General features: G+C 47.1%; 1 protein-coding gene across 1 annotated transcript in view; it reads right to left on the reverse strand.

Annotated features, from left to right (window-relative positions):
- The window catches only part of WASHC4 (WASH complex subunit 4), a 987,939-nt gene that overhangs the window by 563,427 nt on the left and 404,926 nt on the right, over positions 1-19,586 (reverse strand). The window contains exons 19-21 of the mRNA XM_085653223.1: positions 18,186-18,291; positions 5,842-5,958; positions 1,320-1,488 (exon numbers count right to left, since the gene is read on the reverse strand). Of these exons, the coding sequence (XP_085509349.1) occupies positions 1,320-1,488; positions 5,842-5,958; positions 18,186-18,291 (392 nt within the window). The remainder of the gene's footprint in view (positions 1-1,319; positions 1,489-5,841; positions 5,959-18,185; positions 18,292-19,586) is intronic.

Genomic DNA, 19,586 nt, shown 5'->3' on the forward strand with positions numbered 1-19,586 from the left:
CGCCGACGGTGGAATCTGCGGAGTCGAAGACTCGTCCGGAGCTGGAAGATCTTCAATTGGAACCGGAGATGAAGCCGGCGCCGGAAATGGAGCCGGCGTCGGAGATGGAGCCGGAGCATGCTCCGGTGAAGTAGTAGGCGATGTCAGGCCAACAGGAGAATCAGGAACAAAAACAGGGGAAGGAGATACAAAGTCCTTACGACGTTGAGAAGGTGAGGTCGATCTCGGAGCCGCATCCCTGTCCGAGCGATGTCGAGATCCATGCCTCTTCTTTTTCTTATGTTTCTTGGACTTGGCAGCATGCCCCGACGTCGACTTCGATCTTGATCTTCTCTGACCTCTCTTCTCCTTATTCATCCTGGCGATTAATAATTTGGCCTCCCTCTCCTTCAGAGCCTTTGTGCTCATCTTGCGACAGCAAGAACATCCTTCGACATCGTGGTCCGATGAAAGGCACCATACACAGTCCTCATGCGGATCCGTTATCGACATGTGCTTACCGCACTCCCTGCAAGGCTTAAACCCGGACTTCTTTGTCGACATCTTCAGCTGCAGACAAGAAGAAAGAGAGAGATAACAGCAGAAAACAAAGTATCCAACTAAAGCTACAGAGAGAGTCCCGAAAACCGTTGGCGTCGACGGCGCGGATAAAAGGGAACTGACGTCATCACGCCGACGAGGTCTTCTTATGGATCTGTTGACGTCAGCGGAGTCGCGAGCGGAGCCGTGTCTCTGTGACGTTGTCTTCGACCTCATGAGCGTGGACTGCTACAAAAGTTTCTGGATGTTGCTGGCGCAGGGGATATTCACAAGGTGAGGAATCCACTGGCAGATGTATCCATCAGAAGGACTGTATTTTTCATGGGATAAGGCTCACAAGGGAACGCTTCTATATCAACTTTTTGAACAATCTAAAACATTTATTTGGGCTCTTTAAGCACTCCCTGTTGTATAGGATTTCATAAACCTTTGCACAATCGCTGCAAAAAATAAATCCAAACTGAGCAGGAACCACTGATCAGGACTTGGGTGATATTCTTTAGGAACGAGCTCATCTTTTATAATACCAAAGTCAGACAATCTAAAAGAAAATTATAGGCAACATTGTAATCCACTTTGAGGGCACTTACAGAAGAACAGTCACTGAGTAACATATCAGGTATGTTGAATTAGGCCTGCTGTGGAAGTAGCACACAACTAGTCAGCAAGTAGAGAGAGCACGTTGTTCATGTTACTCTGTCTTCTGGATTCAACACACCGGCCAAATAACAAAAGAGAAATGGTCAGCACCTGACTTCTTACGAGCACAATTGACATACCTTTGATGTCGATGAATCTGTTGAAAAATCGAATTGGTTTCAGGGTGAAGAAATGTGCCAAGTCTTTCATACCAACTTTGAAAGGATTTCTCTCATCTAGTTTCAGATGTGTATGAACTGAAAGCCGAAGATCTTCCTCAATTTCTTTGCACAGCTTGTCCAACAGGTGCTGCACAAAACAGGAGAGTGGAACAGAGAGCTATAGTTTATATCATGTTTCACAAACTTACAGAACTGGTTAAAATGTCAAGTGACAATGGAGAATGTAATCCTCGCAGGGTTTGTGATATAAAAATACCTCCTGGAAATGTATATATCACATGCATATTATATGTAAAACAGAGCAGCAGTCGCCAATCTGTTGGTAAGGTTGACACATCAGTGAAAAGGCAATCCTATCTGTGATACCTTACTAACCCCACTTATCAATTACCAACAAACTTCAGAGTAAAATAATTCAAATCTTAACCTATGAGAGCATTACAAATTTGGTGCACATTGGTCATACAGTTCAAAAGTTGCAGAGTGTTCCCAAAAGTGTAATTTTTCTACTCTGCACATTGTCCCAGAGCAAATTCCAGCCATGCTGAAGTCTGATTAACTGTTTAACTTTCCTGCTGCTGTTGCTCCCGCGGCCACGGCCCCCTGCTGCTTTCTCGCCCCCACCTCCCAGCTGAGCTTTTTTCCCTCATCCCTATTTAATGGTGGCCGCTGCGAGACGTGAAAAGGTAAGCCCTTCTGCGCCCGCAGTTCGGCCCCGCCACTGGCGTGCCAAAGGCAAGCCCGTCTGCACCCGTCCGTGACCCAACCATGACCAGCGCCAGGGACCCTGGTTCTCCAACCACCCACCGCTACGACTCAGCTGCCCTCCTCACACTCAACCCCCGAAGGAACAACAACTGCCAGCAGTCCACGCCGAAAATCACCCACGGCCATTTCTCCTGCCACCACTGCCCCGACCGATTACCACCCTCCGCACCATCACAGCTGCCGCCACCACGCCGGACGCCAACACTACCGAAGCCCTGAAGTGCATCCTCCTCAATGAGCGCTCCCTGCACAGACATACTGTAGAGATCTGGGACCTCCTCGACACCCTCTCGCCAGACGTCGCCTTCTTCACAGAATCCTGGACCAATGCCTCCTCCACCCCGACATCACCACCGCCATTCCCGATGGCTATAAGATCCAGAGGAAGGACCGCCCCAACCGCCCAGGAGGAAGACTCACCATCGCACACAAGAGCTCCCTCCAACTCTCCACCTCCACAACAAGCAACTCCTCCGCCACCACCAAACACCTTCACTTACATATCCAGACCAGCCCTAGAACCACTCTTCGCGACACCCTTGCCTACCTACCCCCGTGCTTCATTCACCACTACTATTGCTGACCTCGTCGCACCCCATGCCATCGCCTCCATGAACTACATACTCATCGGAGACCTGAACTTCCACCTCAACAACCTCAGCAACCCCAACTTCACCGCCCTCCTGGACAACCTAGCCAATATCAGACTGAAACAGCTTGTCACCACCCCTACCCACAAGACCCCATCGTCGCAGGTGGGAACAACATCTGCTTCAGCCACATCACACAGCCCCTCTGGACAGACCACCACTGCGAACACTTCTCTTTCAACAACCGCCATTGCTCCCAAACCCACTCCTCGCCCTCCGCAAAGGAACTGGAGCTAGGTCACAGAGGAGCACCTCAACTCCAACCTCAACCACGACTCCCCCCCCTGCCTCAACCGATGACAACTCTGCAGCCAAGGAACTACCCCACTGGATCACCAACTGCCAGACAAGCTCGCACCCCTCTGCACCACAGACAGACAACACACTATTAAAGGCCTACTTGGTTCACCACCGGCCTCCAAGAAGCCAGACGCTCCTGCAGACGTCTCGAAAAACGATGGTGAAACAGCGAAACCATGGAAGACATGACCACCTACAAGAACGCCATGACAGACTTCCACTACGACATAAGACTTCATTCGGAACAAAATCCTAGCCAACTCCAGCAACTCAAAGGAATTCTTCAACATCATCCAGCAATTCACCAACCCCCACAGTGAAGCCACAGATGTCACTCCATCCCAAGACCTCTGCAACAAGTTCGGCTCCCACTTCCACCTGAAAATCAAAGCCGTGTACGACAACTTCAGAGAGCAGACTCCAGAAACCACCCTTCCCTCCAGCAATGACAGCCAGCCCACCATCACCACCTGTACCCAGGTCACCACCGAATATACCACCACTACCATAAAGAGCACCCACTGAGGGGCCCCCCACGGACCCCTTCCCTCCGCACATCTTCCACACAGCCGCCGCCACCATTGCGCCCCAGCTACAACACACCTTCAACGCCACCTTCGAATCCAGCACGTTCCCAGACGACTGGAAACGCCAGAAGTCAAGACCCTTCTAAAGAAACCCTCTGCAGACCTGACGGACCTAAAGAACTACAGACCCATCTCTCTCCTTCCTTTCGCAGCCAAAGTCACCGAGAAGATTGTCAGCGCCCAGATGACAATCTTCATCGAAGAGAACTAAATCCTCGACCCATCTAAATATGGATTCCGCAGCAACCACAGCACCGAGACCGCCCTTCTTACCGCCACAGATGACATCTGCATGCTCCTCGACCAAGGTCACACTGCAGCCCTCATCCTATTCGACCTCTCCGCAGCCTTGGACACCGTCTCCCACTGCACCCTCGCAGCCAGACTCCACGATGCCGGAATACTGGCTCCACTCCTTCCTCCCCGACAGAACCCGAAGGATCAGACTCCCGCCTTTCCTCTCCGAACCCACAGAGATCAACTGCGGAGTACTATAAGGATCATCACTCAGTCCCACGCTCTTCGACATCTACATGGACCCCCTAGGCATTGTATCCTAGGCCGACGACATCCAGCTCATCCTTTCCCTCACGATGGACCCAGAAACCACCAGACTCAGCTTCCAAGAAAGAATGAAAGACGTCGCAGGTCGGATGAGCAGCAGCTGTCTGAAACTCAAATCAGAGAAGACAGTAGTCCTAGTTCTCAGACCCTCCCCCTCCGTGTGGGACAACTCCTGGTGGCCCTCTGCTCTCGGCACCACCCCAACCCCCACCCCCACGGACCATGCCCAAAACCTCAGCATCATACTCAACTACTCCCTCACCATGACCCGACAGATCAACGCCATTGCCTCCACCTGCTTCAACACCCTACGCATCCACTGCAAGACCTTCAAGTCAATCACCCTTGAAGCCAGAAAGACTGTCACTCACGCACTCATTACAAGCAGACTGAACTACGGAAACGCCCTCTACTCTGGAATCAACAAATCCCTGCTATGCAAACTCCAGGCCATCCAGAACACAGCCACCAAACTCGTCCTTGGCATCCCACAACATGAACACATCACCCAACACCTGCGAGACCTCCACTGGCTCACCCCCGAGAAGAGAGCCACCTTCAAGCTACTCACCTACGCCTACAAATCCCTCCCCCTTCACAACAGCGGACCCAAATACCTCAACGAAAGACTCTCCTTCCATGAACCCAAAAGAAACCTCCGCTCTGCCGACCTAGCTCTGGCAGAAACCCCGGGCATCCGCAGAATCAGAGCGGGTGGAAGAGCCTTCTCCTACAGCGCAGCCAAAGCCTGGAACGAGCTCCCAGTCAGCATCAGACGTTCCCCTACTTTTGCACACCTTCAGGAAGAGCCTCAAGACATGGCTCTTTGGCTGATCCGGAGCAGCACCCACACCAGCGCCTTGAGACCCTTACGGGTGAGTAGCGCACTTTAAACCCAGTGATTGATTGTAATTAGGCACATATGGCCTGGACATTTTACATCACTGAAGTTAAGGGAGGGTGCATAGTTATTTCACTTTAGCACATAACATTTACAATGTGAGAGGGACTGCCTTGAATTTCTCAAGATAAAATAAACAATTTATCAGAAGTTAAAAGTAGATTTTCTATTACCATTCAAACAATATAGATCCTTGCCATCACACCACAAGGTACCATTTCCATAAGAACTTTTGGTGGGAAACCAAAGCTGCCCCTGTCAAGACAACGTGCTAGACAGTCTCTGTTTCAGAACCCTGCAATGGAAACCTTAGTTCACAACGCACACATCATATTTTTGAACACTAGGGCTTTCTGGAGTGATGGGCTTGTGCTTAAGAAAATAGAGACTAATATCTTTGTAAGGGTTATTTGTTAAGAGACGCAATACTTATGGATTTTCAGACTAGGCTCACTAACTTGTGACTTTTTTCTTCTTGAAAACTGTAAAGATAAAAGTGTGCATTTTAATTAATTGAGTTGGCTTCCTAACTCATACCAATTGCAAAAATTGCTTACATCCTAATTGGTTGGTAAAGTAACAAATGTATTTATAATAACACACCTTTACAAGCAAGAACACATTTATTTAACCAACCTATTTCTAATGCTACCAAAATTGTGTCAAGACTGAAATGAAGCGCCTTAATCTTGGAGTGGCAGGTACTGTACCTCATTCAAAACAGCCATAGTTTCTTTGTCATAGGAATCTAAAAGAACTTCATAGGACTCCAGATGCCTGGCATGCATCATTGCAGGTACACAGTTCCACAAAGCACTGAACATGAACTGAAAAACATATATAAAATCAGTAAACTCTAGACACATAGCTAAGCACAGAATACAACGTCAGCAATAAGTAAAATACACAAGATTCCAATGCATCAATCAGCCTGAAGCACAAGACCCAAAGTAATATCGCACTAGAGCAACTTTGGGCCTGATTTAGATCTTGGCAGATGGGTTACTCCGTCACATCGGTGACGGATATCCTGTCCGCCAAAATATACATTGCATAGGTTATAATATTTTATTTCGGCAGATGGGATATCCGCCATCGTTGTGACAGAGTAACCCGTCTGCCAAGATCTAAATAGGCCCTTTAACTCCTTACATAAGTAACATGCTTCCTCGTATACCTTACTTCAAACATGTTGTATGAAACAGAATCAAGAATACCATAACAACCAATTTAAAGAAATTGCTCTATAAAAAAGAAATATTTAAAACAATTTAAAGATTGAATCCTACAAAATCAGCAGAGCTTTAGCTGCAGAAGTACATTTTCTTGATAAAAAAAAATAGAGAATGCAGAAATTGTCTTCTATATTCCCTAAATACAAGACATATTAATAGTACATGGATCCAGGAGGACTAGATCAAACCTAATGTACAAAGATCACAGAATCTATGCTATTTCAGAATTTTCAGCAAGGCCCTATTGTATTTTTAAACTTCCACTTAAAATTAATTGAAATTGTTTAAAAATGGCAACATTTCCCTTAAGATAAAATTGTTGACATTTAAAAAGAGGAAATGATAATATAGGACATAAAGGTTCATAAAACCAACACCGTACCAGAGCAGATTCTTTGCTCTTTTTTAACTAAACAGGATGAAACTAATTTGCAAGTTCCTTGTTACAAGAAAATCAACGAAGAACTCTGCCTCCGCACTTAGTTGTTTACACAGTAAGCTGCATATGTATTTGTTTTCATTTCATACATTTTTAATGCATACAGCATCTTAAAGTATTGTCTGATGCAAGAAATAATTCATTACAATATTAGAGGATCTGAGCATAACCCTTGATTAGAATACTAGTAAACCGGAGTCTATCCTCAATGCTGCAGTAGGTAAACTAGTGCAGACCGACAATAAGTGCCGTCAGATTTTACCCTCCTTAATTAGCAGCTGTTTGAGACAGTATAGTGGAATATACTCAACTACATATAGAAGCATGAGTAGAATGTTTGCTATCTAGACTACCTTCAGAGAGTAAACATTAAGTCGCCCCACTTTTGCAAAGTACTCATGCAACCTCAGCCCACATGATCTGACACACAATTTCTCTTTAGAAGGATAGGTTTTCATGAAAATGTTGAAGTATGCTACACCACAACTAAAAGCTTGGTGCCTAGCTTTCACATGCATTTGAACAAAAATTTCTTCCTGACAATTTCATGACCTTTGTCTTTTAATAATTAATAATTAATGGAACTAAAATTAGACAGCTCTTACATTTTTTTCTACAAACAAATGGTGGTCTAATTAAGAAAGAAGTCACCAAGGTTGGTGGCTAGTTTCGTGGACACACTAGAGATTTCATAAAACCTCAGTATCCGCCATATATATACAGCTATATATACAGCTAATAAAGTAATGAGGCCAAAAGGCACTCTTGACACAGTCTATATTAAGTGTTCATTTTAGATGAATAGTATCAAAAATTCATTTTGGAAGTTCCCAGGGAATCAGAAATTAATACACCCCAACTGTGTAAACTGGGTCTTTCACCTTTAGTATTGTACGGTCTTAGATACACGGACTCACCAACTAGGGACCAAGTACAACAATTAGAGCTTGACTCTCAGAGTAACGAAACCGAACAGTCCATGGGTGACTCAAAGAGGTGCAGAGAACTATAAGAACAAGTCACTTACCTTCAGTAACACTGGTAGAGACTATCTAGCTACAGACTTCTCATCTAAGAATTATCCCTAGGAGTCAGAATAGATCTAGAACTTTTTCATGAGCAGTACCCTTGCGCATCGGGCAGCTGGCATCATTTGGCTCTGCGTGGGGTCGTCTGCGCTGGAATTGACAATCACAGTGCCTATATAGGCACTACCAAGGCACGCTGACTTCAGCTACTTTTCGCCACTTTCAAAGCCGGAAGCGCAGAGCCACAAAGTACACTGACCATTGGGGTGGAAAACAATGGCCCTGAAAGGGGAAAGACCTGTCCCTAGAAATCTGTTTGCTGAGTGGCGAGGGTAGGTGGGTAGGTAGGTAAGGAATATGCAGCTAGATAGAGTCTCTACCAGATAAGGCGTTACTGAAGGTAAGTAACTAGTGTAAGTAACTTGTACATCTTTAAAATGCTGCACAAAATTCTGGACCTTCTCCCCCTTGATGCTAAAAGAACTATTCTACTGGCTCTCGTTATATCTCGCCTTGATAACTGCAATATTCTGTATTTAGGGGTGACTGCTCGAAATTTGAACCTCTTGCAGAAGGTCCAAAATGCTGCAGCCCGGCTGATCTTGAACATCCCCAGGCGGGTTCCGGTAGGGGAAGCTTTGAAGAAACTTCATTGGCACCCAATTCAGGCCAGAGTCACTTTCACGGCCTTATGTTTTGGTCACAGGATCATTAGTCAGAAGAGGCCATACTTCCTGCTCCCCCTTCTTACAGCTTATCGGCCCGCACAGGATCTGAGGTCGCTTGGCTCTGCCAGGGTGTGATTGTGCCCAGGGTGCGGAAGGTTCGAGCTGGAGGGAGATCTTTTGGCTTCCTGGCTGCTAAGGCATGGAATGACCTCCCTATGGATCTTAGGACCTGCAAGTCGGAGTCTCTGTCCTGGAAAAACCTAAAAACTTGGCTTTTCCGACTCCCGTCTGGTGGACGGAAGTAATATTTCTGCTTTTTATTATTCTGTCAGTCCTATGCGCAGGAAGGTTGCTAGGTCAGGATTGTTGCGGGGTTTTCATTGATGTTCTAGCGCGGGGACACTCTGTTGGAGTAACCAGGTGCTTTACAAGCTAGCTAATAATAATAATAAAGACTTTTAACCACAGATTCCTTATTATAGAATAGATACTCAAGCAATATCTCCTCAGAGGTTGGTCTGTGGACTAGTTTCACACGAGGAAGTCCTGAAGTACCGAACGGCCAAAGTGACTATCCCTACAGACACGACTGTTCAGACAATAGTGCTTTGTAAACATGTGCAGGGAAGTCCACGCTGCTGCCTGGCAGATGTGCAGGACTGGAACTCCATGAGCTAACCCAGTTGTTGCAGCTTTTGCTCTGGTGGAATGAGCACACAAACCCTCAGGAGTTGCTTTTTAGCCAATGCGTAGCAGATTTTGATACAGAGTATGATCTATTGCAAGATGGTCCTTTTCTGTATGGTCCTTCCCTTTTTCGCTCAGACATACCCCACGAAGAGTTGGTCGTCCACCTGGAACTCTTGTGCGATCAAGGAATAACGATAACATACTTTTTGGGGCCAGACGGTGAAGACACTCCTCTTGTTTGGAGGGATGAGGCAGAGTGTATAAAGCAGGAAGAGTGATGTACTGGCCTACATGAAATGGAGTGACCACTATCACAAGAAAGGAAGCTCCCGTACGAAGCACCAGTTTGTCTGGGTACATATTAAGATGAAAAGGTTTGGATGATGATGCCTGAGCCTCCGGGCAGAAGTTATTGCCACCAGGAAGGCTGTCTTGTTCGTAAGAAGCCTAAGTGGACAATTGTGCAGAGACTCAACGGGAGAAAACATAAGGAAAGTGAGGATAAGATTAAGGTCCAACTGGGGTATAATAAAGAGAGAAGGTGGAAACAAATGTTGGAAACCTTTCAGAAATCTATTTGCAATAGGGAATTAAGAGGGATAGTTGATCAGACAACCGCAGAAAAGCGGAAATGGCAGAAAGATAGCCCTTCTGAGTGTTCAGTGTGGAGCCCTGCTGGGCACAGGAAAGGATGAACAGAGGAACCTGAGAAAGGGAGGCAGAAAGGGGATCACTTTGTCTTTCTTTATACCATGCCACAAACATTTCCCAACAGCAAGCGTAAATCGTCTTGGTGGAGGGACACCTTGCTGCCAAGATAAAGTCACAACCTTCGGGAGGAAGGTCAAAAGCTGTCAACTGTTGCCGCTCAATCTCCATGCAAGAAGGCGGTGCATTGGCAGGTTTGGGTGGAGAATCCTTCCCTGCAAATGCGACAAAAGATCTTCCCGAAGGGGCATCCTGATCGGAGGACAGATATCCATGATCAACAGCTTGGGAAACCAGAATCTATGTGCCCCAATACGGAGCCACGAGGATTATTTGGGCCCTGTCTATCCTGATCCTTTTGAGAACTCTAGCAGGAGTGGTATGGGTGGAGAGGCATGCAGTCGGCCTGAGCTCTACTCAAGATGAAAAGCATGTCAGAGTAAAAGCCGCCTTGGAAACTCCAGCGTTCAGAACTGCTGACATTGTGCATTCTCGTCGATGGCGAACAGATCTAACCAAGGCTCTCCTCACTGCTGAAAGAGACCTTGCACCACCTCCGGAAGGAGACGCCATTTGTGATCCTCGAGGCATCTGCGGCTGAGTTCACCAACCCTGGCATCCACAGAACCTGCCAGGAGTTGAACCACCAGGGAAATGCCCTGCTGTTACAGCCACGTCTAGAGGCCAAACCTGCCCTGTTTGTTGCAGTACCATATGGCGGTGGTGTGGTCTGTGAACACCTGCACTAGCCTTCCCTTGATAGAGGGTGGAAAACCTTTCAATGCTAATCCAATCACTCAGAGCTCCAACAGGTTGAAGTGGAGCCCGGATTCCGCCGGAGACCAGTGTCCTCTGATCTCTACCTCTCCCGGATGGCCGCCCCATCGCAAGAGTGACGCTCTGTCACAACTGTCAGATATAGTTGGGAAAGGGAGAGGGGTCTGCTGCTGACCCAATCGCGGTTTGTTAACCACGATTCCATCTTTTGCAGTTCCCTCCGAGTTCTGGACCATGTCTGAGAGATTCCCATGATGCTGCGCCCCTTGGAACTTCAGGTCCCGCTGCAGAGCCTGCATATGCCAACAGACGCGTGTCACCAGCAGGATGCAGGAGGCCCTGAGGCACAGCAGCCTCCGAGTTAGTCTCACCAAAATCCAGGTTAGAGACTGAAACATCCGTATTATAGCCGGACTATCCTGGACTCGCCGTTTGGGAACATAGGCCCGAAACTGCACCACATACATTACAGCTCAGATGAAAGGAAGAATCTAAGAAAGAGTTAGGTGTGACTTTGGCAGGTTGATAGTGAACCCCAACATATGCAGAAGGTCCGCCATAGTGTGGAGGTGGGAGACTACAGACTGGGGTGAACCCACCTTTAATAGCCAGCCAGATAGGACACCCCTGATTTAAGCAGATAAGCTGCAACCACCGCTATCGCCTTAGTTAACACCTGAGGGGTGCTGGTGAGGTCAAATGGGAGTACAGCAAACTGAAAGTGCTAGTGGCCTACTGTTAATCGCAGGTAACACCTGTGGGCAGGCAGGACGGGAATATGGAAATATGCGTTCTGCAAGTCCTATGTTACCATCCAGTCTCCTGGGTTCAGGGTAGAGAGAATCTGAGCAAAAGTGAACAATTTGAACTTCTCCTTCTTGAGGAAGAAGTTGAGAAAGCACAGGTTAAGGATAGGAGGAAGGCCTCCGTCCTTCTTGGGCACCAGAAAGTAGCAGGAATAACAACCACAACCCACATCTGGTGTGGGCACTCTCTGTAGCTCCTTTGGCCAACAGAGCCATCACTTCCTGGCAGAGATGGGATAGGTGGTCCTCTGTCACACTGCTGTAAGTAGGTGGCATAGGGGGAGGGGTAGTCTCGAAGGGGAGAAAATAACCCCTTCAGACAATCTGCAAAACCCACCTATCTGATATTATACTGCCATTGGACAGGTGATGGCGAATCCTGCTGCCCAAGGCATGCCTATGATGGTCAATATGCAGACTAGGAGGGTTTGGAGGCTGTGGCTGCTGGAGGGGAGGGGGGGGGGGGAGGGGGTGCTTAGGGGAGGGTGGACTGACCCGACTTCAGGCCATCCGACCCACAGGGACAGTAGGTACCACGCCCACCGCAATGCAGAGGCTGGACAGCTTGTATGCCGAGGTGGCTGGGCAGTCAAGGATGCCCCTTCTGTGGCCACTAAAGAAGCAAAAGGTAGATTGAGAGTGAAGAGGGGCCATGGAAAGGCCCATGGACCTGGCGATAGCCCTGCTGTCCTTAAAGTGCTCCAGCACTGAATCTGCCTCGTCTCCGAAGTGACGGGAGCCATCAATGGGCATGTCCGTGAGTGATGTCTGGACATCCCCAGAAAAGCCAGAAGTCCTCAACCAGGCGTGGCGATGCAGGGCCACTTGCGACAAAACTGCTCTGCCTAGTGAATTGGTGGTGTCTATTCTTCATCTAATGGCAAACTTAGCTGCAGCCCTCCCGTCGATAACAGCCTGAGAGAGCACAGCCCATGCCTTCTCCGGGACCGTTGCCATCACCTGCACAACCATTTCCCACAGGACGTGGGAGTAGCAGCCCAAAAGGCATGGGGTGTTCATCGACCACAATGCCAGGCTGATGGAAGAATTAGTTTTCTTGTTTAAACTGTCCAGCCTCTTGGATTACCGATCTGGGGGTGCGGTTGGGAATACACCAGGATTTACTTGTGAAGTGGAGGCTTGGACCATTAAGTTCTACATGAGGGCTTGGACCAGGTCCCAAGTAGGACATCAGTAAGTGCTTCATTGAATCGGATAATCGGCTCGGAAGGAAACACTCCCAGTTTCAGCACTTCTGTCAAGACATTAGTCTTGACTGCCACCGAGGGCAGATTAAGATCCAGGACCTCAGCTGTTCTCCGCACTACCATAGTGAATGAAGCTACCTCCTCTGTAGCTACAGTATGAGCAGAAAGCATGTCAGTATCTGTAGGAGTCCTAACCCATAGCAATAGGATTCAGGCTCCAGCCTGGAAGAAAAGGTTCCAGTCGTCGCCGGAGTCGGTGTCCAGCGAAGCCCCCCCAGCTCTGTGTCAGAGTTGGGGACATAAATGGGGGTGGTGCAGCGGTGGGCAAAGGCAGTGCAAGGAGTTTCGGTAGAGACTGGCGCGGGGGAAGGTCGGAGTGGCACGACAGGCGCCGATCCGGATCAGTCAATCCCTGGGCCCCAACCAACACAAGTGCCACCAGGATAGATCCAGTAGGGGCCCCGCGGGGGCCGAAGGCACACCAGAGTGAATGGGCCACTCAAATATGAGGCTATGGGTTCATAAAATTCTGATATTTGAGCAGAATTGCTCCAGCTCCCAGAAACGAGGGGTGGCGCGGAGTCAGCCCAGGAGTTGGCTGAAGCGAGAAGCAAGGTGTCAAGGGACTCTCCCTCGTCTCATTAGCAAACAGACAAGGTAAAGTCGAAGCACGCTTTAATGACAACTTCTTTTGTGGGATTGAGACTTACCCGAACGTCTCGATGACTTGGTATGCAAGGACAACCTCGGACTACGCTACCAAGACATTCCCCTCGACCAGGACCTCGAGAATCATGGTGTCCCACGTCGAGCCATCAGAACCTTGAGGGATCATTCCCTCAAGGTCTTTGATGCATGGCAAGACAGTCGGGACAGGCCTTTGGGTCATGGTCTCGTTCAAAGTGAACAAGGTGTGGGTCTGTCACCATCATCAGTCGCTGCAGGACTTTAAGATGGCCGTCTTTGATGACATATCTGCCACATCAGGAGGTAAGACCTAAAAAAAGACTATACATTTTTTTAAAAACCTTAGTCATAAAGTGACTAAGGGGTTGCTCTTCCCGGTTCTGTGCTGACTGGTGCGGAAAGAAAGGAACTGAAGTCAGCACGCCTGGGTGGTGCTTATATAGGCACCATGACCATCACTTCCAGATAAGACAACGCCAACGACGCCATGTGAAGCCGTACGGCACCATCTACCAGTGTGCACGGATACTACAGACAAAAAATTCCAAATCCAGTTTAAATCCTGAGGATAATTCTACGGTAAGGAATCTGAGACTAGAACTCTCTATCAGATACACACAACACAGCAAAGCACACTGAATAAATAAGTGTTGAGTCAATGCCTTTTCTTTTAAAGAGGAAAAGTACTTGAATACACACAATCAAATATTATACACAAATTACAAAATGGCATGTAGAAATACCAGGATATTCGTAAACTAACCAGGATGCAAATTGCATAACCTAAAGTAAGGTCACAGAAAGTAACTAGCTCCCTACATCAAGACTACATCCCTACAGCAACAAAATCTAAAACATATATTAAAATGTTACTTATCCTGTAAACATTTGTTTGTGGCATATAGTGTTATAGATTCACATGTTCTGCATACTCCGCCAACTAGTCTTGGACACGAGGTATAGTGACTCCTCCTATGACTGGTAATGCGCATGGGTGTCGACTCCATAGTGACATTGTTTTCCCACACGGAGTGTGAGGAAGGAGCATGAAAATGCACAATGATGACCATGCAAGGAGAAAAGGCATGAAAGAAATAAAGTTAAAGGATATTTATATCTGCAACAACGGAAGGCTTCCAGAGAGGAGGGTGGATGCATATGAATCAACAGCACTACATGCCACGAACAGATGCTTATAGGGTAACTAACATTTTCCGTTTGTGGAATGAGTAGCTGTAGCTACACATGCTCTGCACAGAATGCAATGCAGCTCTCGCTGAAAGTGGTGGCTAGCTAGAGGATGTTGCAAAGGTTTGGAAAAGTGTACATAGTACCGCCTGGCCCACTTGAGCCAGTTGTCATGTCAAGACATTCACAAAGTAGTGTTTGGTGAACATGTATGATTTAGACCAAGTAGCTGCCTTACAGTTATCAGCTATTGGGATGTTTCCCGAGAAACACCAAGCAGGCTGCTTTTTTACATGTCAAATGCAATCTTGGTGGAGCAGGAAGATATCTCTTGACCTTAGTGTAGCAGGTTTCAATGCACTTGACTACCCAGCGAGCTACCCCTGCTTTTGAAATGGAACTGCCTTTGTGTGGTTTAGAATAGGTGACAAGTAACTGTTGCGTTTTATTAAATGATTTTGTCCTATCAATGTAGTACATCAGTCCCCTCTTTACATCTAGTGTTGTACTGCTCTGCTACTGAGTCTGGGTGTGGGAAAAATCCCAGGAAATCAATTGTCTACTTAAGGTAGAAAGGAGAGATCACCTTTGGGTAGAAACTTTGGTTATATTTCTAAGGGCTTCCCTGTCAACATGAACCTTAACAAAAGGCTCTTCCAGCACGAGAGCTTGGATCTTGCTCACACGCCTCAGGGAAGTGATTGCCACAAGAACTCTTTATAAGACAAAAATTGGAGAGCGCAATAATGAAGTAACTCAAAAGGGGGTCCCATGAGCCTAGTGAGACCTATACTGAGGTTCTAGGATAGGATCCTGGCGCATCCCAACATACCTCATCTCTACAACCACTCAGTGGCTACATGGACTCTAAGTCACACACCTCTCCCCACTGAGCGGTACTCTACTATTGAGGGCCGAGTAGTTAGATATGGATGGGGTAGGGAGAGGAGTCTGCCGCTTGACCAATTACAGTCGAGCAGACACCATTACAAGTCTTTCGCAGTCTTCTTCAACATCTGTATGGAGTCTGACAGAATGGTCAAGCCTAAAGCTCTCTAAAAAGAGGAACTAGAAAAGAGGATTTTTTTTTTTAAACTGTTTTTATTATTTTCATGTTCAGGGCACATATCTTTCTGACATATCGATACATGTACATATAAACCATTTCCTGACAATAATGAAAATTATAACACTTAAACCTGTCCTTTGACTGATAACTGTCCTCACATTACATTTCCAGCTCTCCTCCGTTTTCATCATCTGAGTCCTCCTCTGCTTCAGGTTCTGGGGGTTCACAAATGCATACCCTGTATTTATTCCATGCCCCCCATATCTTGTTCCATTTCCCCGGACAGCCCCGATTTATAAACACCGCTTTCTCTGCCACCATAGCCAAATCGAGATCTCCACACCAGGCGGCCAGTGACGGTGTCTCCTTCCCTTCCCATTTTTGTGCAATGTTGCGCTTTGCCACCATTATCCCCATTGTTGCCCATTCCTGTGCTGGGCGCGTGAGCTCATTTGGCTCCCATATATTTAAAATGCATCTTCGAGGCTCGGGCATCAACGATACTTCCACCACTTGCGATATGGTCCTCATCACTTTTACCCAATACTCCATTATCTTGGGGCATTCCCATAAGGTATGGAGGAAGGTGCCCTCTTCCCCGCAGTGTCTCAGGCAGTACGGATGTGATGCCGACCCTATTGTGTATAAGATGCGTCTAGTATAGTAAGTTCTATGTAAGATTTTTAGTTGCACAAGTTTTAGCCTAGACGGTATCCCCACCTCCCGCGGTGATGCTAGCGCCTCCCACCATTCATAGTCGTCGAAATCGCCCACCTCTCGCGCCCATTTTCCCCAGAGCACCTCATTTGGGTCGGGGAGGTTGTTAACTAGCTTTCTATATGTGAAAGAAAGGGCTCGCTTATACATACAATCTGTCAGAAGCCTGTCTTCCAAGGGGGTGGCCTCAGGGACCTTCGTGCCGGGTGGTATGGCCGCCTGCAGCGCATGTCGAATTTGAAGGTATCTAAAGTGCTCAGTGGGTGCCAGGTCATATTGTGCCCCGAGATGCTCGAACGTGGCGATCCCTCCCTTGTGCCACATATCACCCACTGTTGATATTCCAATTGCACCCCACTTGTCAAAGCCCTTGCAATGCCCCAAGTCACCCAGCCTTCGGGTCACCCACAGAGGGGTGAGCTGTGTCAGTTGTCCTTCCCATCCCAGCTTTCTGTGCGCTTCATGCCAGATGTTTACCGTCTGTTGAGTGGATCCGAGTATCAGTGTTGTACGCTTTTTGTTATAGAGTGCTGACATCATGCCTTCAGCCCCGAACCCACATCTATCTGCCTTATAGGCGGGATTCGTCTGTGGAGCATGCACCCATTGATTAATGACTTTCAAATGCGCCGCCCAGTAATAGAGCTGGATGTTTGGTAGCGCAATGCCCCCATCAAACCACCCGCTATTTAGCTTGCGCTGCGCGATGCATGCCAGTTTATTCCCCCACAGTAGCCCCGTGACTTGAGCCGCAATGCGTTTAAAGTAGGTGGGCGGCACCGGGTACGGCGCATTTTCGAGGGCATATAGGAATCGGGGCAGTGCCATCATCTTAAAAAGCGCTGCCTTCCCCAGCAGCGTTAGGGGGAGAGTCCCCCAGTGGGCAGCGTCTCTTTTGAGAGGCTCCAGGGGTGGCACGAGGTTTTGCTTAAGAAATTCATCGGGATCCGCTGTGATATAGATTCCCAAATATCGGAATCCCGCCACCGAGATCTGCAGTGGACAATCCTCTGGGAGCTGCGGCGGCGGGCCCCGTAGCACAAAGAGTATTGATTTGGACCAATTAATAGTGTACCTTGATGCGCGACCAAATTGTTCAAATAAATTGAGAAGTACCAGGATGGAGCGTCTGGGTGAGGCCATGTAAAGCAGAACATCATCCGCATAGAGTGATATGCGATCTTCCCAGTCTGCTGTCCATCGCAGTCCGCGTATCTGCGGCTCCCACCTGATCCATGCCGCCAGTGGCTCGAGCACTAGCGCAAACAACAACGGTGACAGCGGACAACCCTGACGCGTACCTCGGGAGTGGGAAGTCCTTGGATATGTGGCCGTTAGCTGTTACGTGGGCCAGCGGCTTTGTGTAGAGTAGGCGCACCCACGCACAAAGAAAAGAGGATTTTAACATAGACCGTTACCTTCTAAATAGCTTCGATCTATACGGGGGGAGAGAATATTAAAGGTAGGGATAACCCCACTTAGATTTTAAAATAAAATAAGTTTCAGTATGGAGCTATACAGAGGACATATAACCTCAAGGACATATTCAAGATTTGACTAGAAACATAAATAAAAAGACAATTTTACTGATATCAATTCTTAAACTCAAATTCATATTGTAGGGTTTACCAATTGGTAATAGTCCTCTGTATAATGGTCAATTATGTGCTAGACGCAAGCATTATTCTCAATACTGTTTCTTTGGTTCCACAGCTGAAATGTTTGATATATCGTTTTAAGTACCCAACTACATTTGCAACTTAAGCTATGTGTCATGGTACAGAATAAAAACAATGCTGTATTATCAAACAATATCAAAGGAGAATTTACTTACATGTAATCTGGCTGCATCAACTGCATTTTCATACACATCATCCAAATAAATCGGGAAGATTGCTCGATGCCAATACAAAAAACAGCAATCACATTGGGCTCGAACTCTAAGTGAAAAATAGATATAAGCAAATTAAAATACTTTTTTTCAAAAAACGTTTTTCAAGTACTAAATGCACAGTTCTGAATTATATCCCAACAGTACATCGCAGAAAGTCACCTCACTCATGCCGACTTGCTTGAATGGGTCTGTTTTAGGCTCCAAGACCTACTACTGCTGGCTCAAGAGAATTTGTAGTGGAACAACAATTTCATGTAGGATGGATTACCTAATTTACATAATGTATTCATTACAGAATGTATCTCTGACTTATTCACTGGAGAGCAGCCTTAGGACAATGCAATAATTTCAGGTAATCTTTTATGTCACCTTTGCTTTTTTGCATATGATTTGAGATGCTGCAAAACCTTATCACAACATGCTTTACTCAACTGAGCTGAGCCACGAGCACCACAAATAACCAGTAATGGGAAAACCCAGAGCTGGAAATGAGCTGACCCGGCAGTTATCTACTCTATTGCAAGTGCTGGGGCTGAAATCCTCCAAAAAGGTTGGAAAGTGTTTGGGATCACAGAGAGTCTTTGATTGAGGGCCAAAAGAATACGGTTTTGACAATGCTCAGATACAGAGAGAATTGCAGATTGAGTTAGGGACATAGACTATTATTAGCACCTGAAGGAACTCTGGCTCAGCCTTGCTTTGGGTTTATAGGGTACACCGAGGTCCTGGAGGCCAACAGTTCTGATGTAGGGATTTAGAAGTGAAAGAAGGTAAAGTATCAATGGCAGAAAATAACTGGTAATGCGAGAGCAGCTGAATATGCACTGACACCAATTAGTGCGAGCAGAGCAATGTTGATAGCATTGTAAGCCTATGTAATTTACATGAACAGGCACGATCAAACACAGGAGCGGCTGAAGTTAGGCTACCAAATAAATTGATTTAGACCGGAGCTACACATGTTTGATACTAGCAATACTCACCAGAATTAATGGTTGGTAGATGGTGCGGTAACTGAAGATCAAACATGCATGGATCACATGCAGAACGCTACCATCCTTCACAGGCAGTCACTGGGATATGAAAGAGATAAAGCTACAAAGAAATAGGGGACCCCCTGCCTGACAGTTACGTTAATGCTCAACAAACTAAATTCAAAGAAGAGAACTCCATCCTCGACCCCTCCCAATCAGGATTCCGCAGCAACCACAGCACCGAGACCGCCCTGCTTGTTGCCACAGAGGACATCCACACCCTCCTCGACCAAGGCCACACCGCGGCCCTGATCCTACTAGACTTCTCGGCAGCCTTGAAACCGTCTCCCACCACACACACACACCG

The sequence above is a fragment of the Triturus cristatus genome, chromosome 4_1, assembly GCF_964204655.1.
Source record: "Triturus cristatus chromosome 4_1, aTriCri1.1, whole genome shotgun sequence".
Taxonomy (NCBI): domain Eukaryota; kingdom Metazoa; phylum Chordata; class Amphibia; order Caudata; family Salamandridae; genus Triturus; species Triturus cristatus.